We start from the raw sequence: 24942 nt of genomic DNA on the forward strand, positions 1-24942 counted from the left end.
ACTGTGACTTATATATATACTCTGACTTATAGGAGGATGAAAGAGAAATTGGCTTTTCTTTTGACTCTAAAACAAAAAAATTCAACAATCTTATGAAAAAAGAAAAGAAAAACAAATTTTGATCACCACTACACCAAGACAATTTCTGACCACCACTTCACATGTCCACAGCATGAAGCTTGTATAAAGAGTCCTGCTTAAAGCCTTTCTTTGTTGCTATTTTTCATGGAATCAATTAAAAGGTAATGCAGTGACAAACCACCACCATTTCACAGATTATGAATTGATATGACTCGGATGCGAATAGCTAGGATGATGCTGTGTCAAGTCCTATGAACACTGCTATGGGAGAGCATGTGTGATTAGGATTTTTCAATTAGCTTTAACAATTATTCAGTCATATTGCAGCGTGGCAGTTTATAGTGACATCTAGCATCATGTCCCACCCAGTCACATAATCCTGATGCCAGGCCAACCAGTCCAAATACTAACCTCTTAATGCTGAGCGCCAAGCAAGGCAGCTGTTAGTACAATTTTTATAAGTCTTTGGTATGACTCAGCCAAGGATTGAACCAGCGAACTCCCACATCTAAAAATGGATGCTCAAACCACTAGGCCACTGGAGCAGTCTGGAGTGTCCATTAGGCTAATTTGATAGGGTAAAGTACACCGAGTGGAACAGTCCAAATCATTCGAGTTGGGTATAATCATTGAGATGCATACTGAACAAGAAAACTTATTACACATAATTTCCTTGAATGAGAATGTTTAAGACATCATTTTTAAAGATTACTAGCAAGTTTGTAATCAGCTGCACCATTTGTTTGAAATTGGATTTCTCTCCTATATGAAGTGCAAAGCATGTATATTTTGGTAGTTGGAATAAAATACAAATTTGGTTCCCATTTTTATGACATGCAGCTGTAATCAGGGAAAAGATGATCCAACTGCAAAATGAGGAAAGCCCACGAAAACTAAATTTCAGAACTCCTGGATGGAATTTGACTTTGTGAAGCACAGCAGCAAAAGGGAATATTTAATTTTTTTTGCACACACTGCAAACACCATATTGACATTAGTCATTCTAGAATGTGTGACATCCATCGATAGACAAACACTAACTAGAATGTTTGTCACTCCCTCACAGCAATGTAGATCAGGTAAAACAATTTTCTATGCTGAGAGAAATTAAATTTAAACAGCACCATCAGTCTCAAATGAGTGTCCTGCATCAAAACTATGGAAGGGAACAAATACTGCATCTAATTTCCATGTGTACTTTTTTAATGTCTGTGTGGTTGTGTTTATGTGAGTGGATGTGTGGTGATGATATTGGATAATGCTACCTCGACCAACTGATTTTGATTTGTAAGTATATTAAATGCTTCCAAGATGTTATTTCCTTTTCATAAAATTTAGAATTCCCAGTAATTTTATAAAGGTTTATGTAAATAGATAACTTATTCTCAATTGGACAATGTTACATTTTTCGATTAATGCACACTGCCCCCCCCCAACACTGTTTAAGTGCCAAAACCACCAAACGCTATCTGCGAATATAGCAGGTATGCGCTACTGAAGAATGCAACTGACGATGTTTATCTGAATCTATCTAAATTTCTAAGCAGTGATTTGTGGCTCATAAACAAAATTTACAAAGGATGTGAGATTGTCACATGACTGACTGGATGTAGTCTGGTACCCAATCAAATACATTTTTTAATCTAAGAAAAAGAAGATACCATGGCTATCAAACCATTTTTATTAGCTCAAATGGTCATAAGTGTATGGTGCTGTGCTTACTGTGCATCTTCCTGTCCATAATTCCTTGTCACCACTCTGGAATGTGAGATGTTGGTTAATATCATCAAAATCTCAAAGAAGTTTTGATAATGAGGTGAGATCCATGCATATTAATGAGGTGATCCTGCATATAACTGGTTAACCTTGTTATTATTCTGGAGGTCATATTTCTGATCAGAGTTTGATCAAACTTGGAATGTATGCTTATATCATTAAGATATTAGATGAGCTCAATAATAATTGAGACTCATGCATATGAATTTGATGATCTTATATCTGATTGGCTGATCCTGTTAGCCCTCAGGAAGCCAATTTCTGATCCAATTTTAGTCAAAATTGAAATATGGGATCATATCATCAAGATCTTGGAGGGGTCTGATAATGAGCGAGATCCATCCATATTATAGAGGCATTCTTGCACTGGACTGGACGAGCTTGTGACCACACTGAAGGCATTATTTCTGATTAGATTTTGATTAAACTTGGAATGCCTGCATCATCGGACAGTTTCAATAATGAGCTAGGTTTATATCATCAAGATCATGGATGACTTTGACCATGAGCAAGAAACTGTGTGTATTAATTATGCCATATCTTCTGAATGAATCAGTAAAATCAACATGAAATTAAGCCTGGGAGGCAGTTCATCTAGGTTGTTTTCTTACAATACAACATAAGCTGGCTTAGTGAAATGATTGATTATTTAGTTATGAAAGCAAGCGGAGTGATATCAGATCCACTTGGACCTCTTGTTTAATAATGGTGACCTGATGTCACCCTGAGCTGAGCTAAACAATATTTTACTGCTATAGTTGTTAGCTTTCTTCTTCTTAATAATTATTGGTGGTAACAATATCCTGAAATATTCAAAGTGGTGTAACTTAATATCTCAAAACACACTGCAGTACAGATTGCTTACCTCTCTCTGTGGATGGAAATTAGGTACATTATGGGTATGCAGGAACAAATGTAGTGGATTTAGAAATGAATATTCATGGGATTTCCAACTGTAAACTCCCAGTGTGGCTGCTTTTGATGGATAATCTGACATTTATGCACCAATATGCTGGATTAATTAGGGGATGGATGTCCTAGAGGGATACTTTTTAACACGAACTCGTCTGTACCAAGGGATTCTGGCCATAAAAAGCAGGTGGCTTCTGGCTGGGACATTGAAGAAGGGGACCACTGTACTGCGACACCAAATCTTTTCAAAGCCTTACAATGCAGCAACAATTTCTTAAGATTTATCCATGAAAACAACAAAAAAGTTGTACTAAATGCATATTGACAATAGAAAAATGCAAACAGATTTAATGTCCAGGGCACTGTAAATAGATTTAATGTCCAGGGCATTGTAAACAGATTTAATGTCCAGGGCATTGTAAACAGATTTAACGTCCAGGGCATTGTAAACAGATTTAATGTCCAGGGCATGCTAATCCTGAATAAATCAGATATAACCTGGTGATGTTACCAGGCTATACAGTACCTGGTGCATTGTAACCTTGTGTTCCTCCTGCATGTGGGGACATCACTCTCACTCCAGGCTCAGACAGACTGCTTGATGGTCGACGGGGCTGCTGCATTGCTTCTCGAGTACTCATTGTTGGAAACTGTGAATAGTTTGATGATGCATGGGAGAAATCAATAACCCCCATTTGACTCTGACCTTGATCTTTCATAATTGGCACCTCATGGCTTGATGGTCTTGAGCTGGGTCTACTTGAGGGACTCTGACCTTGATGACCTGAGCCATATGCTGACCCAGGTCGTGACCCTGGTCTAGAGCTGGGTTGCGATCCCATTGGCTGGCTTTGGTCAACTGACTGGACCTGACCTAATAATAATAATAATAATAATAATAATAAAAATAATAATAATATAATGACGCAACATGAGTTATCAAAAGACCACATAGCTCACCTCTACATCAATGTCAGTCAGTAACATTTGATGAAACTAAATATTTATAATTTCTATGGAAATATTACTGGCCAAATTACTCTACTTCTGTGTTAAGACAGGCAAATCATGCGTACATTCTACAAATGATCTCTCCAGGATATTTTTTTTTTAAAGCAATTAAAATCTGGTGAGATCACCCATTAACATGTAGTAGTATTTGTCACTAACATATAGCAGTATTTGTGTCACAACAGTTATAAAGTGACTTTAAGCCCACAGGTATGAACCTCCTTTGCTCTCTCTTTTTTAAAAAAGAATATTATGAATGGCATCTAGATGAATTAGCTCCACTTTGATACCTCAATGCTTCAGAGCAAAGTTGTTGCTGTTGCTGTTGTTGTTGTTAATTAAAGATGCAGTGTCTGATATTTCACTCTAAATGTTCTCTAAACATGCCTTTCCCTCGTTCCACATCCAGTGGGTACAAGGACTTGGGGAGATTAGTAGCAAAACCTGTCTCTTAATTACATTCCATTAACAATTAAAATGTGCCATTTAATAACAAAATCCAGTTTGTTAAATGGATACATAAAAAATATATTTGATGCGTAATTACCTTTACTTGCGTGCAGCAATAAGGGAGTGAAAAAAACCAGTCTACCAGGGAATATGTGAAAACTGCAAGCCTCATGCACACACCTTTTTTTTAATCAATAAAACTGTCATCTCATCTACCATTTTGGAACTAGATATAAACCAATACACATTAGCTTTACAGCTATATAACAACTAAATGCAAATCACTTCACATCAGCTGCACTGCCATAAAAAGAACAAGTTCCAAATCACTTCCCATTATCTTTAAAGCCATAAAAAACTAGCTGCAAATCACTTCACATCAGCTGAACAGCCATATAAAAAACTAGCTGCAAATCACTTCACATCAGCTGTACAGCCATATAAAAAACTAGCTGCAAATCACTTCACATTAGCTTTACATCTATATAATGAAGTAATTGCAAATCACTTCACATTAGCTTTACATCTATATAATGAAGTAGTTGCAAATCACTTCAGATTAGCTTTACATCTATATAATGAAGTAGTTGCAAATCACTTCACATTAGCTTTACATCTATATAATGAAGTAGTTGCAAATCACTTCACACTGGCTGTTAAAATAACTTCACATTATCTTTACAGCTATATTATGAACTAGACGCAAACCACCTGACATCTGCTTTACAGCTGTTTAATTATTTACAGCAATAACCTCAATATAGTACTGTTGATTGGTCAGTGATGGAATGGTGTAATACAAAATATGACAATTTCAATGTGACGGGGGATTTAAAATGTCAAAATTCAAAGACAATATTTCTGAGATGTATTACTTCATTACAAAACTCATGAAATGAAAAGGATACAAACTCATTAAATGACCGTATTCATGTCCAACATGCATGTATATATTGGTTCTAGAGTTATTCCCCATGATATTATGGATCATCACTTGACATATCCAGTTTGGAAAAATGGAAGTAAATTAAGCAAAGCACTTATATAAATATTAAAAATTGCAATTTCAAAAACTTAGCAGTTCCTTGGGATAAATGATGTGGTGTCAGTTTTTATGAAAAAAATTGCTGGATCAGATAAAATTCTAAATGGAATATTGATGATAGCTAATTGTCAGTGCATACCATAAATTACCTACACGATAAAGCAAGAAAGAAGTATGTTTAAAAATGATTGGCTTATTTTTAAGGCTTTCAGAAATAAAATTCTTGAAAATATGAAAAGAGACATTATAATGATCAAGCTGTTCAACAATCACCAAGCAAACCATAATTAAATGTGGAAAAAAATTAAAGATTTTCTACTGTCAATAATCACATTCATATATTAACCTTCTAACTGGTGATGGGAAATTCATTACTGCCTTGAAAAAAAAACAAAAACATTGCAAAAGGTTTCATTGATGTCTTCTGTAGTATTGGGTTAGATCTTGGTAAGGATTTTGATTCATCACTAATTAATACTGAATTTATGTCAAATGAAATGTTACTGAGGATTTAGTAAGGAAATTAGTTTACAAAATATCTAAGGTTACTGGTTTTGAGGGCTTGTCAATCAAAATCTTAAACTGACAATAGACTACATTGTTGAACCACTGACCTCAATATTTAAAACATCAATAAATATTTTTGTATATAATTAGAAAAAAAGCTTGAGATATCCCCTCATTTTTAAGTCAGGAGACCGATCGAGTCTCCATAATTATAGATCTGTACCTGTTCCACCTATTGTTAGCACAATTATAAGAATATGTATATATTAAAATTTATTTTATGACATTTTATAAAAAAATAATGATTGGACCATCATGTTTCCGTCCAAAATCATTCCTATCAGACAGCATTTACTGAATCAAATAATCACTGATTAAAAAAATTACGAACATTTTTATTCTCTTAAAATCTACATAAAGCATTTGATGGTGTTTATCATAAAGTTTTACTAATCAATTATCAGCATACAAAACACTCAATGCAATGACTTTCATCTGTCTCTACAGTACAAGCTGTGAGTTAGTAAGGTATTATCTCTGATTTTAAGAGAATTTCCATTAGATTACCACAAGGATCAATTTTAGGCTCTATCTGATGTGTCTGAACCATTCAATGTGTTGATATATGCAAATGATACATCACAATGTTTAGTGATAAAGACTTCAGCATTGCTGAGAGTAAACTGTGCTCCAAAATGAATTATTAGTCAACCTTAAGATGATTTAAAAACTGGTATGATTGAGTCAATATAAAATAAAAACTGTTCCATATAAATTGCAAAAGAAAAAGGACTGAAAATTTGATTAAAAGTTAAGAAAACAAAGGGGCAGAAAATGTCTATATATAAATGGAAATAAAGTGAATGAACAGTTCTTATAAAGACATATAACTAAATTCTTAAATGCAAACTTTAACCCCCCAAAAAATCAAAACTGGGTAAAGATAAGTACTGAATAAGGTCCTGCAAATGCTATTTTAACAGACTTAAGTGAAATTAAATGCATGGTTCCGTCTTATAAATACAAAAAAAAAAAAAAAACTTTTACCTAAAACATTTTCCCCATAAAATACAAGCAAATATATAAAATTGGGTCAGAAAGCATATGGACTAACATCAGAAACATTATTAAATGCACACAAGTCAAATTCAAATGAACAGTTCCTTTGTACAAGCAAGAAAAAAAAAACCTTAAAAAATATCATTTAACCTGCTGTCTGCTGCGAACAAACCTTTTTCCCTATAAAGTGGAAACAAATCAGGAAAATTGGGTACAATGGTGTTAAATAACACAAAGAATATTCTAAAGAACACACAAGTGTCAAAGCCAAATGCAAAGCTTCTTCACATTATCCATGACCAAAACTTAAACCACCCTCCGACTTTTGGCAATCCATCTTCTGTGCATCTGAGTTTATGATTCTAGCAATTTATGGAAATATATTCAAAACCATTTCTCTTTAATAAACTGTCAGAGTAATGTAATAAATTTATAACAAAAGCAGTTCAATTAATAAACAAGTCTTCAGACATACCAGTTCGTGTGAGCTGACGGCTCATCTTCCATGTCAACTATTTTTGCAATGTTCTAATCAGGAACACATTTTAATTTAATCATAATCAGCGATTTAAGTAACTATGATTCTGTAATGTCTAATGTCACTGGTATGGCCACTGTAACTATGGTTGTGTAATGTCTAATGTCACTGGTATGGCCAGACTGTAACTATGGCTGTGTAATGTCTAATGTCACTGGTATGGCCAGACTGTAACTATGGTTGTGTAATGTCTAATGTCACTGGTATGGCCAGACTGTAACTATGGTTGTGTAATGTCTAATGTCACTGGTATGGCCAGACTGTAACTATGGCTGTGTAATGTCTAATGTCACTGGTATGACCAGACTGTAACTATGGTTGTGTAATGTCTAATGTCACTGGTATGACCAGACTGTAACTATGGTTGTGTAATGTCTAATGTCACTGGTATGGCCAGACTGTAACTATGGTTGTGTAATGTCTAATGTCACTGGTATGGCCAGACTAACTATGGTTGTGTAATGTCTAATGTCACTGGTATGGCCTGACTGTAACTATGGCTGTGTAATGTCTAATGTCACTGGTATGACCAGACTGTAACTATGGTTGTGTAATGTCTAATGTCACTGGTATGACCAGACTGTAACTATGGTTGTGTAATGTCTAATGTCACTGGTATGGCCAGACTGTAACTATGGTTGTGTAATGTCTAATGTCACTGGTATGGCCAGACTGTAACTATGGTTGTGTAATGTCTAATGTCACTGGTATGGCCAGACTGTAACTATGGTTGTGTAATGTCTAATGTCACTGGCATGGCCAGACTATAACTATGGTTGTGTAATGTCTAATGTCACTGGCATGACCAGACTGTAACTATGGCTGTGTAATGTCTAATGTCACTGGTATGGCCAGACTGTAACTGCAGATGTTCCTCTGTTAGACAGAAGCTGTTAATAAAGAAAGTTTATAAACTGAAGCAAAATGAAAGAAGCAGCTTTCAATCATTGTTTGAACTAACCAAGGGGTGCAGAAGAACCTTGAAATTGTCTGGCCCCTGGCATGGGTATTCCTGAGGTGTGGGGACTCGTGACTCTGGTCTCATTGGGACCTGTAGAGGTGTACAGCCCTGACTGGGAGGCTCGGTCATGGTGGGGGGCAGGGGCTTCATCTGCACTCATTGTGGCACTGCTGTCATTATCTGGAATGCTGCGGAGGCTGCCCTGGGAAGCACTGAGAGGCTTCTTAGAGGCCAGATTTTCTGCAAGATCACCTGACTGGTTGGCCAAATCACCTGCTCCAGCTTGATTCTCATCTCCTTTTTCATCTTTGGACAAATATGAAGAAAAGAAAATAGGGAACTCCTAAATCTAATTTTTTAAAAAGGCAAAACTGGACTGCTATAATATTAGCTTTGCTCTTTGTTTTTTATATTTAGTGCAAAAATCAAACAATCCTTTATTTAATGAATGTATAGCATTTAAAATAGAAATGTATCCAGTTCACTCGATGTCCTCAACTAATCAACTTGTCTTCATATTAGTGAGATCTAGTTCAGGAATAGGAATTTGCATAATTAGGTGTAGTGTCAAAATCAGGTCCTGTGCATATTAAAAAAATCAGTTCAAAAAGTGTCTTGCAGTTAACAATACAGTTTCTCATACACTGTCATGTTTTCACTGAGTACTGACAAAATAGTGCATCATCATTACTTGTTTTCTTGCAGGTTTCAATCTGCATGGTAGAGTCCTAGGATTCTTTGGCTTGGTCATAGTGGCAGAAGGACCCACTTGAACCACATCATGATACTCATTGTGATCAAAGTCCTCAGAAGACAAACTTCGTTTCAGCACGAGTTGTTTTGTGTTATTTACTTATCCAAACCCAAGCAGCTGAAATGCATCCCTTCTTGAACCGAATTTTCTACATGCTAATTTTTGCCCTGTAGCTTTTTGAAGACTTTTTTTTCACTATCATTCTGTAAACTCCACAGTCACTAAGTCAAATACATAAAAGCCTGGGGGAGGTGGCACCATTCCCTTCCCCAGGAACAACTAGCAGGCAGGCTGTGGTACAGTCAGAAAAAGTGGCACGTGCACAATTGTGCACACGCCACTATAATTAAACTCAGCAGCAGCAAAGTCAAATGTGAATGAAAGGGACTCTTATAAGAAATTCTCTTTTGAACTGTATGTAAGGATTTTCAATGAGAATGGGAATTTTGAATTTTGAGGATCTAAAGTTAAGATCATTTTTCCTTTTCAAGTACCACGTGTTGAATCAGATAAAATTCTAACAGAATATTGATGATAATGTATTGTCAGTACATACATGGACTCATGAATCCATGTCTGATATTCTTGAATGACAAGATTTTCAAATTAACCATCATGGTAAACATATCGTACACAAGACCAACAACATTTTCATTTAGCACAAACTAGAAATCATTAGCATATTTTTGGTCGAACCCCATGCCAATATGACCACCCATTCATTCAATTATTGACAATATTTTCAACATGTTGATTGTAGTAGCCATTTTCATTTAGGGCCAACTAGACATTAAAAGTAGTCTTGTAGTGACAACCTCATGATATGACCTTCAATTCAGGTGGAGCTGTATGGAAGGGGATTAAAGCCATAATTCTATACATGTATTTTCTAATCTTCCTTGACGCAATATTATAAATGGCTGCTTGCAAGTGCTACTTTCATAATGCTATCCATGTATATTGTACTCTTCATTGATGTAAATTGTACGTGGCAGTTTGCAAGTGTTACTTTTCTTCTGCATTATTATCAATGGCTGTTTGCAAGTGCTACATTCATAAATCTAGTCATAAATTTTCTATTCTTCCTTGATACAAGCTGTAAATGGTTGCTTGCAAGTGCTTAGATCTACTTTCCTTCTGCATCATTGTATCTTGCAATTTGCCAACTACTGAACTGATTCTGTAGTTTGTCGTATGGGAAACGCTGTCGATTATTACAAATTTTAATATTCTATTTATAAACTTGCTATATCACAAATTACACAGATTGCACCTTCTAAAATCATGATTACAATGTAGCATCAAGCACACTGCAAGTTAGCATCATGAAGTTAGCATAAAATAATGCCTCATTATAACAACAGATGGCGCTGTGACACATCAATTTCTTACAATATGACTACTCCCCTTACCACAGCAATAAGAGGTTATACCACTTTATGGCATGTTTGGGCGTCTTATTTAAAATATCATTCGAATTATATTACCGCATTACAGTCAGATGATTTCTCATAGTATTAATGCTCGGTGGCCTACAAGAAGCACAAAACAAATTAAATGTACCAAACTGTATACAATTAGATGCATATACACAATGTTATATTTCCACTGACCCATCCCATCCCATTTTTATTTGGACTTTTTTTGTGGGTGTAATTTACTGCTACCACACAGTTGCAGAATAGGGTAACCACTTACAAGCAAGGTTTAAGGTCTTAATTTGTTATATATTCTCATTCACAATGTTATCAATTTAAAGCATGTTTATTATTTTAGTGTGCAGTGTAAATTCTGCTTTTTGTATCAGTAAAGACCTCATAAGGTTTGAGCAAATTGCACGTAACTGCACATCAAGGCCATACTTTCTTTCTTGTTCACGAGAGAGGGAGAGAGAGAGACAGACAGACAGACAGACAGAGAGATTGAGATTACAGAGATGAAGATTCTGTTTATTCTCTCATCCTATGAAATTAATTGTACTGTTAACCTGCAGTTTAGTTGCAGTTTAATTTTATGCATAAGTGAAGTTGGGGCAGGCATGCATACTCCTTTTAAGCTTCAAGTTTCTATAGACGTGAGATCAAATTAATCATTTTAGTCAGTTTTGACTTATTATAGCTATCCAAAAATGTGGACCGTTTGAATCTAACCATAGTACTCCAATTTTTATTAATTTTATAACTCTTGATGTGGCATTAAATTACTCCATTAATACTGTCCCTTGTACCCAAAGCTATTTTTGGAGGCATAAATACTGTTATTATTTTCTTGTTTGGGACAATTTTATACCTCCTCCACACCCATCCAACCCCTTACATTTAAATGTACACATACATTGTTTTTTTATCTTTCAAATTCTGTGTAGGTTCAGTACATTATGTGGTCAGCAGTACTGGACCCCAATTACCACATCGATAGCAAGGGTGAGTTGTAATGTACTTTGCAAGCCTATACAATTTTCAACTGTACAACCATTATCAATGAAGCAAATCATAACTAGTAAATCAATCTATGTACTATATATACCTGATTAAAAGTCAAGACCCTTAAATCTGCCATTGCATAAAGTGCGGGAAAATCAAGTACTATACTGTTTGTTTTAATGAACTCTCCTAACAAACTGCAAAGACCTTGATCCTGAGAGGCTGCCAGAAGTTCATCTGAAGGGGAATCTCTCCTCTTCTCACAAAAATTAGTCTGGGATGGGGGATGGATTGCCATAATTCATCTTTCTTTCTTCCTGCTCTGATGTTTGCTTTCTATCGGCATCAACTCCTTGTAAGATTCCTCACCCCCCCTCTAGCTATATAAGCATTAATAATTTTAGAATTATCATTATCTGTCTGGTGAAAAACTCCACTTCATCTTTCTGTTTCTACATTCTGTCATCACTGTGCACATTTCCAGCAACTTGAAGCAGAAAAGAATCAGTCATTTTCCTCCCAATCATGCTGGACATTAATCTCACCTTCCAGAAATGGACCAAAGTTTGCATTTGCGCAAATGTGAGGAATGGGCAGCAATAACAGAACTCCTCTGGTACAAATACTTCTATTAAAAAAAATCAGCAGGATTTCCAAGCATTCTTTGTATTAACCTATAAGTACATACCCAGCAATGGACAGTGGCATTCTGATGAAATAACTATCCTTACTTGTAAAAATATCTGTAGCTTCTTATTTAATCAGTTTATTTTAACAGTTAAATAAAACTTGTATACTTCACAAAGAACATTTTATATGGATGACTTTCAACCATTTTGCTGGAGCTCTCATGTATCACTGCTTTTCAAGCGTACAAATTCATAAAACAATATGTGATTTGCAAATTCATTACAAAAATATGATTTGTGTAGTTGTGAACCCTGGCAGCATCTCTGCAGATCTACCAGCACAATACGTGATGGCAGATCTGGGTCTGTACAGTCTGCAGCTGGACTCAACTTATAAGTTGTGTATATAATGTATTACATCCTCTAACAACTTGCAATTTCCATCTATATAACAATAGTAATACCTTGATCCTCTATTTGTAGTGGTCTGGGGCTTGGGGCACTAGTTGTTCCAGAATCATCGCTATCTGCATTATCCTCATCATTGGAAGAATTGTCTTCACTCTCTGAAGGGGCCGTAGCTGTAGATGCCACACTCTCACATATGGATACTGTTCTCTTGTCTTCCTCCTGAAAGGTCATCATTAGATAGATGGTGATACTGCATCAGGGTTTCCTAAAATTATGTGAGAACTTATCTCTCTCCCACCATACATATTCGAGTCTCACTCTATAATGTCACAATATTCAAATTCAACTTCTTGCTTATTGCATTTGTCTGAACTATAAATATTTTAATATATATTAAAAACGCATCTTTTTTTGTACTGACTGGTCACAGGCCCCTCCAGTCTTCAAACTGTAAAGATGGGAGCCAAACTGGTGTATATATGACCCATATATGTAGTAGTTTTCTAAAAAATAAAGATTTTTAATAGAATCTGGAAGAAGCTAAATAGTATTTAATTAATATGTAGCCTTTCATATCAAGAGTAAGAATGTTGACAAACACCGGCTTGTTGTAAAGTGTTAGTGATATAAAGTTGCTTATGCACATTAACAAACATATAAATCAGCAACTGCAGACATATTGTGCATATGTATAAAAAAATCAAGGAATTATGTTTTGTTTGTTTCTTGCTCAGTTTTGCACATACTATTTGTCCCATGTCACCCAAATCTTGATCCTGTGCACCATGCTGGGAAAGTTTTTTGTTAGAAACAAAAATATGCCCACAACTTTTCCTTAGTAGATGTCCACCCATGTCTGTTTTGGTGCCAGCCCTGACAAATGGCAAAGACTCAATGACTCAAAAGCACTGAGGCTAGTTAAACAAGAGTCTCATGAAGAGACTGATGCTCTACTGGGTGAAAAGAATTTCCTGGAATTCAAGATAAATTCATTTCTTCTTTTTAACTGTTGACTGTTGAAACCATCTCTGATATTCTTAAGTGATAATATTTTCAAATTAGCTGCTGTGGTAGGCATATTGTATGTCAGATTGGCAATATTTTCAATCTAAACAAAGTGGACATCATCAGAAGTCTTTTGGTCAAAATCCCATGTCATAATTGATCATCTAATCTGGGAAAGTAGTATCAAGAAATTTTTCACAACAACATTCATGGCAGCCATACTTAATGCACAACTGGCACCGTTTTCACTCAGGACCAATTAGATATCATAAAAAGTGTTTTGGTCAAAACCCCATATTGGTATAGCAATCCACTGGGAGGAGTAGAAATAATGATATTTTTAAGACAGCAACCATGGCAGCTATATTGATGATTAGTCATTTTCATTCAGGGGGTCCCTGAGTGGCCGAGTGGTCTAAAGCACTCTCCGTTACGGATCACTGCCATCTCACCTCTGTCTGCATTGGTTCGAGTCTCGGATTCGGCCAATGTGGGTACATGAGAAAGTTTGCCAGTAGCTTCTTGTGAGTCGGTGGTTCTTACCCGGGTTTTTCCGGGTTCTTCCTCCACCATTAATACTGGCCGCCATGTATAGCCTATTGTGTGCTGAAAAATGGTGTTAAATCCCACAACAACAACAACATTTTCATTCAGGACCAGGTAGATATCATGAGAACTTCTAATGAAAACCCCATGACAAAATGACTTTACACCGAAGAGTAGTAGCAAAAATAAGATTTTCAAGATGGCCATTTATTGGACATCAGGAAAGCAGTCACTGTGGCAGCCATACTGGATGTATAACTTGGCACCATTGTCATTTTGGACCTGGTGAAAACTCCATGTTTTAATGATCATCCTATCTTAGAGAAAAGTGAGAAAAAAAATTCTAAGACAGTCAACATTACAGCCATATTGGATATGTGATTGGCAAAATTTTCATTCAGGACCAATTGGGCTTGTTAATTCTATCGATGAAAACTCCATATTGATGTAGCCATCTGATTAGAGAGGAGTAGAGATAGCAATATTTTTAAGATATGACTCTGGAGGAGTAGCAATAGCAAGATTTTCAAGATGGCTACTGTGATAGCCATACTGGACATCAGTTCAGCATCACTTTTACTTAAGACCAACCTGACATCAAAAGAATTCTGGTGAAAACCCTAAGACAATATGAGGTTCTGTTCAAATAGAATTGTGATAACAAGCTCTTTAAGATGGCTGCCATGGTGGCCATACTGGATGTCACATCGACATCATTTTTGTTCAGGACCAGCTAGATATCATCACAAGTCTTTTAATAAAAAATCCAAAGTTGAAACAACCAAACATTCAGGATGAGTTCAAAAGATGGCCAATATGGTGGCCATACTGTCCAGATCAGCACTATTTTTGTTTCGAACCAACTAGACATCGCAAGAAGTGTTTTACTGAAAACTATGACTATCCATTTAGAAGGAGTAGCAATAACAAGAATTTCAAGATGGCCACAGTAGTTTAGAAGGAATAGTGAGAACAAACTTGTGCTAATATACAGATTGATCGCAGACAAGACACCATTCCATGAGCTTTTCTGGTTTTTGACTAAAGATGCCAATGGGTTTCCGGGTACTCAGGTACATGCCCGTTCATAATTACCCAGGTAATAAAATGAAACTTAGGGTACCTGTTTAATTCATGTGAGAGAAAAAACCTAAGTTCAGATCTACAAGAAACCATATCTGCCTACCTATAAGTCAATCCATTTTTTACCAAGAAGTCAAAATGTTTAAAAAAAATTGTTTCTTCAAAGTACGAAAAAAATAATGTGTAAAAAAAATTACTTATCATTTTGGGAAAGAGATCGTGTATGAAAAGATATAGGAGCCAACAATGAGAATTTTTAAAACTATTTATAACAATCACTCCATTCTCAACAAATACGATTATCTTCATCAGAAAGTGCATGTAGTTAGGTTGCATTTCTTTTGATCTTTGCTGATGCCAGTCATTAGTCTGAATTGCTCTGACACTTCTGTCATTGAGATTAAAGAATGTGTCACTGGTTAAGAAAACTATACGAGTTAACACCTTGCCTTTTATATTATTAGTTAATCACTATGCCATACTGTATTCAGAGAGGATGGTGCAGCAATTTGAAATCAATTACTTTTTAAAACTAAAGATGGGTAAAAACATGTAAAGTGTGGGCATATACTTAGTGACTGAATGAAAATAGTGCTCAGTGTAACCGGTGTAAAATTATATTAATCGTTAAAGGTGGTAATATGAGTACTATATGACACCATCTCATTGGAACCCATAACAGAGATGTGGACAACACTAGTTGCAAAGGCAACTGCACACCAAGCATTGCATCTTTTTTTGGCTTCTAAAACCAAAAGTACCAAAATCAAGAGAAATGGAAATTGACAGGAAAATTGCTGCATTTATAACACAGGAGACAGGCGAATCAGCATATGAAGGTGAGGGATTTTGAAGTCTGATCAAATTTTAGAGCCTAATTATGCACTTAAATAACAAACAACAACGACAGCATTGATTAGAGAACTTCACATGCAAAAGGCCATCAAATTAAAACTCCATTCAGAAATTATATGTAGACATCCACACAGAATATCACATATATGTGTGACAGCTCATTGGATAAACCCCAACTGGCAGATGGAATCAGCTGTTTTGCAGATAAGGGAAATGCCCAAGGGACACATGAATGAAAACATCAGTCTCCACTTGGAGGATGCTGCTAATGAATGGCAAATACCAGCTCACAAAATTGCTGCCATGGTGCATGATAATGGCTCCAACATCAACTTGGCCATGAAATTTTGGATGACTGGTCAAATAAGCATTGTTTTGCAAACACTCTGCAATTGGCATTCAACAAGGGCCAATGAAAAGCTGCTTATCGCTGCCAGGCAACAGGCTGCTCACTTTAAACATAGTAAAGTTGCAGCACAGAAGAAGTGTCAGAAGTGATAATAGATTGTTCTACAAGATTAACTCATTGCTAGACATGTAGGAATGTCTTATTAAACTCTGCTGGACCACTGGGGCAGTATTGTCTGATCTGATTCTCACAGTCCATAGTTACACATCAACTCTGGAAATGACTGATGACAACTAGTTTCTTGCCCAAGCTGTCATACCTATTTTGAAACCATTTCAGTTGTTAACAAGCATGTCACCTGGGTAGACATATCCTTTACTTTCAACTGTCTATCTGTACATCATTTTAATAAACACCATGGCTTCCAAACCAGGTGAATACCATGCTATCAAGGAATGCAGAGCAATAATAACTGCAGAATTAGAATGCTGCTTTTACCCAAAAAGGATATAGAACATTGAATGCATCAAAGCTTCTTAAATTTTTTGTGGCACTGTATCAAAAGGATGTTGTTGTTGTTCTAGGGTTTAACACCATTTTTCAGCACAAGATAGGCTATACATGGCGGCCAGTATAACTGGTGGAGGAAGAACCCTGGAAATCCCAGGGAAGAACCACCGACCCACGAGAAGCTACTGGCAGGCTTTCCCACGTACCAACGCTAGCCGAGCATTGGACTCAAACCCACGCAGACAGAGGTGAGATGGCAGTAATCTGGAACAGTAAGCGCTTTAGGCTACTCTGCCACTTGGGGCCCCGTCAAAAGGATGATGTATGCTGCCATCAGATCAGAGTTGGAGACAGTCATGGGTATAATAACTGGCAATGAATCGGGTATATGAATCAGATTGAACCAAAGGTACAGAAAGCAAGATGAGATATGGACTACAGTGGTGGAAACGCATTTGAAAATCTGGCCGCTTTATGTACTGTTGATGAACCCAATCTGTGGCTATGCTTCTTTTTCTCAGCAGAAACTGGAACATGTGCATTTGACAAGTGAAAACAGTCATTTGTTTCTGACTTATCAATAGTCAACAAACAGTTCAGGTATATTCTAAACATTTTTAGTTGTGACACCCTAAATATTTTAAAATTACTTTTAGGTTTATGGAAGCATTACTGTTTTTTTATTATTTAAAATTTTCTTTGTATTTTTAAATACGAATAAATACTAAAATGAGCAGCGTTTATTTATCCTTCAATCACTGAAAATATAAACTTTTACATGCAGTTCATGCCACCATCAACCTACAACAAAGCAGTTCAGGTTTGTACACATTAACTGTAATACAGTTTCAGTCGTGTACCTGGGTAACTAATCATTAGATCGACAGGTACCCCGCAGAAGTTTTCTAAAATTTTGACATCTTTATTTATGACCAGTAGAGTTGTAAAAAACAGACTATTTGTTCATTAGCAATTATTCCTGACCAGAACAGCTATCAAAAAAACTATTTGCTCATAAACAGCTAGCTATTCATGGTGTATGGATTTGTATGAAATCTATCAGAGAAAATTCTAGTGGTTTCAGTGAATACAGACAGCACTTAATAACCTTGACATGTACGGGTGCATTCATACTAAACCATAAACGTTCTTTATCTTTCCTTTGTTATTTCAGGATTATTCTTTTTTTCTTTCTTGCACTAAATTTAGTCAAAAGACCTCAAGCATATGCTTCTTTGTGCAAATTTTAGATGAAATTGTTATGGATTCACTGTTATGGATGCAAATGTATACATGCATTGCTACATTAAGTCCATTATTCATCCAAACATATAGGTACCAATGCATGGTATTCTGCTTAATATTAAATGTGCAGTCGCTGTATTTTTATGATTGCATGTTTAGCATGCATTAAGATGGTAACTGTGCCACTGAAGCATGAGCTAAGAGTATAATCCACATTTGTAGAACTTCAGCATATATGCCACACACCCACCCTCACACCAGAGAGATATAAGCATAATTACTGCTATTCAAAATTGGCAAAAAAGCATTATTTGTGAGTAAAAAGTGTGATCTATATATTATATGCCAGAATTACAGCATGTATGAAAAAGATGCTTTCTAGTTCTGCACTGTCAAAATTCATGTCCCAAAGGCCAAAATCCATATGGATATGAACCAGAATATAAACATAAAAAATACTGAAAAATCATTCATTTTCAGCACTGACTTTAACTAGTCAACATGTTTAACTTTCACTGACTGACTGTGAACTAGAATTTCACAATAAGAATGATCATGGGCTCAGCATGCTGTATTACATTGCTCTCCCATTCTTCTTTTAATGTTTGTAAACCAGTGTTGATTTGTTCTTTTTTTTTGAAGTTTGAAAAGATCCATCTGCTCTAACATTTTCCATCATATCACATACACAACTCAAACTGTAAAGCATTTTGTTTAACATGTAACATCATTTTCTTTAACAGTAAAGCCTGGTCTGCTAACTGACAAACTTATCAATGAACTTGTGAGGAAAAGTTAAAATATGAAGAAACCCGTCTGTTTTCCTAGAAATGGGTCAGGTACAGCTGCCACAAATAGCAAATAAAGTACCATTACAATATTCTTATGAAGCAGTCATCTTTTTAAGAATATTCTCAAATTTTTATACATGGAATTAATGAGGTGATAATAAAAGTAACAAAAACAACTATTTTCATTGATTTAAAAAAAAAATATTTTTATTGTATCAAAAAAGTGTAATCCATATACATGCCAACGTAAAAAGTAATTTGGTGAAAAAAGAACATAATGATTAAACCAAAAGTGCAATGGTTGGCATGTATACCTCAGGGATTTGTAATTCATCATTTTCATTAGTTATCTGTCTTGTCCTGCTATATATTGGATACATTACAAATCATGATGGTACTCTGTCGACACCAACCAACATGCTGTATAGAAGTCATTAGATTAATAAAATACATACATGACCTTTTTGGGTTCACGATACCCTCCTATTATTAGAAATAGGCAAACAGTACAGATAACACGCAATTATCTGCTGCACAAAGTTAGAATATGTGTTGCTAATTATTTCTCTTCTACATGTCAATATTAGTGTAATTAGGATTTTCAACTAATGAGACCCCCACGCTCAAGTACAACCTCTTTTTATTAGCCACCTGGGAGATGATACAATTAACTGTTTTAGGTGCATAGCCAATTAAGGCATATGGCTGTCTAAAGTTGATACAAATTTAAGATGAAAATATTAGTGTGAAATCTCAGACAATTATCTGGATATGACACATGGCTGTTGTTGGGAGATAACAACTGTAAGCAAAATGGAGGTTTGTTAGTGAATACCGAAGTTTGTTTAGCATGATCTACAGGAGAAGTAAACCATTCAGTCAAATTTGGAGAATTGCAAATTCTGTATTGATGAAATTATGTTAACAATTCAAGAATCAGCATTCTATATTTAATGGTGGATCCTATATCCTCTACTACATACGTTTACCATAGTAAAATTGAGTTTTGTCATAGTTAGGAAATTTGGAAGCCTATGTGTACTTACAATGTTTGCTGTAAACAAGTGCTGAAGCAAGGTCAAAGTGTGATGTGTGATTTGTATATTTTTGTAGCTTCTTTAACAAATGTCCAGTCATATCGCTATGACATTTGCAGTGTGGCAGTTTATAGTGATGTCAAGCACTGGGGCATCATGCCCCACCCAGTCACATTATTCTGACACTATGCCAACTAGCACAGCACAACACAACACCAATACTCCTTTTCTATATTACAATTGATTAACTGCAATTCTGTGTTTGCAAAACATATATTCCAGAACCACCCCATAAGGATCACCACACCAAAAAGTTTGAGCCTCTTGACTTAGTCTCTGAAGGTCAAGACTGTCCACAGGGCAAATGTCAGCTGGGTACGTGCATGTCTTTTTTTATCATGACCAGAAATTATATACATGATTACAGGGTGGAAATCATAACTTTTGTTCAAGCTATGACACAGGACTGATGTTCCTTAGTGGATAAGAATGAGCCCTGTGGCAAATATCAGTTTTATGTATAAATTTATATCAGAACACAAAGTCAATATGCACTTATAGGGATGGGATCTTAACTGTTTCTAAACTGTGACCCAGGGGCTAAAAACCAAGGAACAGAGATGGACCCCAGCATCCCCAGTAAGTGTGCATTTAGTTATACTGTGTGGCTCTCAATAGTTTCCAAGCTATCACCCTGGATGAACCCGGAGGTAAATGTCAGTTGCATATATTAATTTGTATTTTCATACCCACTAAGTTTATACACAGTTAAAGGATGGGGAATTTCTATAGTTTTGAAGTTATGAGCCTGGGGCTACATCCCTTGAAAAGACTGGGGCATCACCTCAAAGATCCACTTTGTTATCTGTTGACACTTGGTCATTGATTAGAATGTTAATTCTCAGAAAAGACACAAACAAATCAGGAGTTATTTGAAATTTATGTAAAATCACTCCTATCCAACTAGCCCCACCCCTGGGGTATGAACAAAATTTCAGATGTGTTGGCATAATTTACACCCAAAGGACTATCACTACCGTAATTTTCACGTCTCTAACATTAACAGCGAAGGAGGGGTTCAAGGTCATTACACCTGTACAACCATCTGGATGGATTTTTTATAACAATATCTGTATGTTTCTTTGAAGCTGAGGGTATAACTAAGCATATACATGTACAAAGTAAAATCATAAATACCAGTTAAGAATCTTACTACACAACAAGAACAGCAAGAAAAAGCTGACTGACAGCCAGTATGTTAGCATAAAGTGTGAAGGTTAGAAAGAAATTTAATGCAACTAAGTTTAGACGGCAAATGCATAAAAATGTAGGTGGTTAGTCAACTACTGAATGAAAACTGCTTAAATACATTTGCAACAAAATCTTGTTACCTGTACAAATTAACATAGTTTTTATGTAGAAGAAGCAAGTTCAGGTAAATAGATATGATAACATACCTTAACATTAGTTTTCTTGCTCTGCATGAATGAACAAATGAATGAATGAATGAATGAATAAATGAATGAATGAATGAATGAATGAATGAATGTATGCATGAATGAATGAATATTCGAACAAACAAACAAACTAATGATTGCTATAAAGGTAAGTACGGCACGAAAATATAGAATTCTCATATACTAAAAAATTCATGAACCAAAAATACAACAAAATAAAATGTAAAATATAGTGATAACAAACTCTACTTTCATAACAAATGCTTAAGGGGTCTCACTTGAAGGTACTCTGTTAAAGCAATGGGTTATCGTTATATGTCTAAACTACCTTTTCATGAAAACTTTCTTCTGTATACACAAATAGAGCATTTTCTTTTTTATTCACAATGCATTGCAAAAACCCACTGTATGGTATTTGTATCAAGGTCCATCTTAGGAAATTCATGGTCAAAGCATGTACTGTTGAACTCGAGTTATTATGCAAAAACCATTTTGCTTCTTTCATTTTGACCTTGACCTCTGGCTCTTTAACATCAAAATCAATAGGTATCTCTTTTTACCTAAAGTGCAAGTCATTCACAAATGTTGGTAATGGTACATAATTAAGACATGAAAATATCGTGCAGAAATCAGTTTTCTTCAAGTCAGTAATCATGATCTTTTAGATTTTGTCCACAAAACTGGCAGGGTTCTTGTCATCCACAAAGTTTGGCCCAGGGCTGTGATGCGGAAATAATGTTACTGTGCAGAAACCATTTTCCTTTGATAGAGTGACCTTGACCACTGACCATTTGACACCAAAATCAACAACATTCTTACTGACCCAAAGTGCAAGCCATTCATAATGTCTGTTCAGATCTGTGATGTACAATTGATGTTACTGTGTTGAACCCTGTTTGTTCTTTTAGTTACAGTGACCTTCAGTGTTGACCTTTTGACTCCAACATAAACAAGCTTTTTCCTTACTCCAAGTGGAAGCAATCCACTAGGTCTCTGTAAATTGTCAAGGACTAGAGTTATTGTGTAGAAACAAAATTGGGAAGAGATGAATGGATCAATATCAAAACATGCCAGTACTACCAAAAAGGTATAGCTGGATAAAATGATTCCATGTTGTAATTATATAAAAAATCGTTGGATGACATTTCTACAAAATGTGCTTTATGATAAAATACAAACACCATGGAAATAAAAAAAATCTGATTACAATCAATTGTCTATTTTCATGAGTATATCGTTGTTACTTAAATTTATGGACTGGGGAAGGGGTTCTACTGTTTTCATAGAATGATTGCTGTTCACTTCATCTTTTTTTATGTGGTTAGAATCATAAAAAAATCAAAGACAAGAGGCCCAAATTGGCCTGATATTGCTCACCTGAATAGCTGACATGTTAACTTGTGAATGCAAATTTATGTTAACTTGTGAATGTAAATTTTGAGTATGTATCTTTCAAGTCATTTAAACAACCAGCATTCTCCCCAGGTTCTCTCCCTGCCCCTGTGGAATAACCCATAACTCATAACTCAGAAACTGTTCATAGCACCACCCTTAAAGTATATACACATACTTGGTAAGACAAGAATAATTAATCTGTGTAACTCAAATGTTGTAGATATAAGCTTACATAGCAAGCCTGATTGAAATCTGTTCAGAAATATTGTCTCCAGTGTGATCAAAACTTCAAGCAACAAGATTCAAGGCCACCCCATTAGCATGTATGGATGTTGTTCATAATGAAATTCATCCAATATCTTCATGGTACAAGCTTATGTATCAAATTCATCCAAGATCTTCATGGTACAAGCTTATGTATCAAATTCATCCAAGATCTTCATGGTACAAGCTTATGTATCAAATTCATCCAAGATCTTCATGGTACAAGCTTATGTATCAAATTCATCCAAGATCTTCATGGTACAAGCTTATGTATCAAATTCATCCAAGATCTTCATGGTACAAGCTTATGTATCAAATTCATCCAAGATCTTCATGATACAAGCTTATGTATCAAATTCATCCAAGATCTTCAAGATACAGGTTTACGTATCAAATTCATCCAAGATCTTCATGATTCAAGCTTACATATCAAATTCATCCAAGATCTTCATGATACAAGCTTACGTATCAAATGCATCCAAGATCTTCATGGTACAAGCTTATGTATCAAATTCATCCAAGATCTTCATGGTACAAGCCTACGTATCAAATTCATCCAATATCTTCATGGTACAAACTTACGTATCAAATTCATCCAAGATCTTCATGATACAAGCTTATGTATCAAATTCATCCAAGATCTTCATGACATAAGCTTACGTATCAAATCTGATCAGATATATGGTCCTTAGAGTGTTCAATAGCTCCAGTCAGCTGCAACACAACCTTATTCATGGATGTTCTTCATAATTAATCTCATATGAGATCTTAGCTTGTAGTGTCCTCAAGCCAAGCCAATCAGATCTAAGATCACATCATTATGTGTAGATGTTGCTGATATGTAATTCATTCAAGGTCTGATACAAACCAACATGCCAGATCCGATCAGAAACAAGGCCTACAAAGTGTTCACAAGCTCAGCCAAGCAGATGCATAACCACCTCATTAAAATGCATCAATGATATTCTGAATTCATCCAAAGTCTCAAAGCTAATGCACCAAATCTAAACCAAAACCTGACCAGAAATATATCTTCTAGTGTTCACAAGCTCCGATGCAAGATGACTTTGTTAATATGTGTGAATGTCTTTCCAAAGTGGACTGATATGAGATAAACAAGATATTTATGATAAAAGCTTACATACCAATTTTCATCAAAATCTGATAAGAAATATGGACTCTAGCCAATGAAATGCCAGATGTCCTCATAAATATGAGTGGATGTCACTCATAACTGAACCCTTCCAAGATCTGTACAATGTACCATAAGCTTACTTACCAAAGACAAAATAAAAGCAAATTAAAACTAAGCTCAGAACTTGATCATAAATAAGTATGGTCTCTAGAATGTTCACAAGCTTGGCTAATGAAATTAAAGTTCACCTCATTAGTGTCTGTATGTCTGTAGATGTCACTCATAATCGAACTCTTCTGAGAACTTTATGATATTAACTTACATACCAAGTTTGATCAAAATCTGATCTGAAATATGGCCTTTAGATTGCTCACAAGCTCAATTTAATGCAAGATCACCTCATTAATATATGTGAATGTTGCTCATAAATGAAATCATCCATGATCTTGATGACACAAGTTTACATACCATTCTGATCCAAATATGATCAGAAATGTGGCCTCTAGAGTGTACACAAGCTAAACCAATCAGATGCAAACATACAATCACTAATATGTGGGATGAGCATTATAATCAAACTCATCCTGATGTTATAAGTTTACACATCAAATCTGACTAGAAACAGGACCTCTAGAATCTTCACAAGCTGCAAGATTACCCTGTCCATGTACCTCCCAGCTCTTGATGATATAAGTTTACATGGGAAAATCTGA

At 35.5% G+C, this 24942-nt stretch overlaps 1 protein-coding gene across 4 annotated transcripts in view; it reads right to left on the bottom strand.

Annotated features, from left to right (window-relative positions):
* Positions 1-24942, bottom strand: part of LOC149775373 (uncharacterized) — a 222416-nt gene that overhangs the window by 56328 nt on the left and 141146 nt on the right. For 3 of the 4 annotated variants that reach the window (XM_089943284.1, XM_089943281.1, XM_089943285.1), the window contains 4 exons: positions 21436-21456; positions 12611-12776; positions 8341-8646; positions 3296-3643 (listed from right to left, as the gene is read on the bottom strand). In XM_089943284.1, coding sequence (XP_089799410.1) covers positions 3296-3643; positions 8341-8646; positions 12611-12776; positions 21436-21456 — 841 coding nt within the window. The remainder of the gene's footprint in view (positions 1-3295; positions 3644-8340; positions 8647-12610; positions 12777-21435; positions 21457-24942) is intronic. The other variant, XM_089943282.1, reaches the window with a different exon arrangement.

The sequence above is a fragment of the Sinohyriopsis cumingii genome, chromosome 19, assembly GCF_028554795.1.
Source record: "Sinohyriopsis cumingii isolate HCF-2022 chromosome 19, ASM2855479v2, whole genome shotgun sequence".
NCBI lineage: Eukaryota > Metazoa > Mollusca > Bivalvia > Unionida > Unionidae > Sinohyriopsis > Sinohyriopsis cumingii.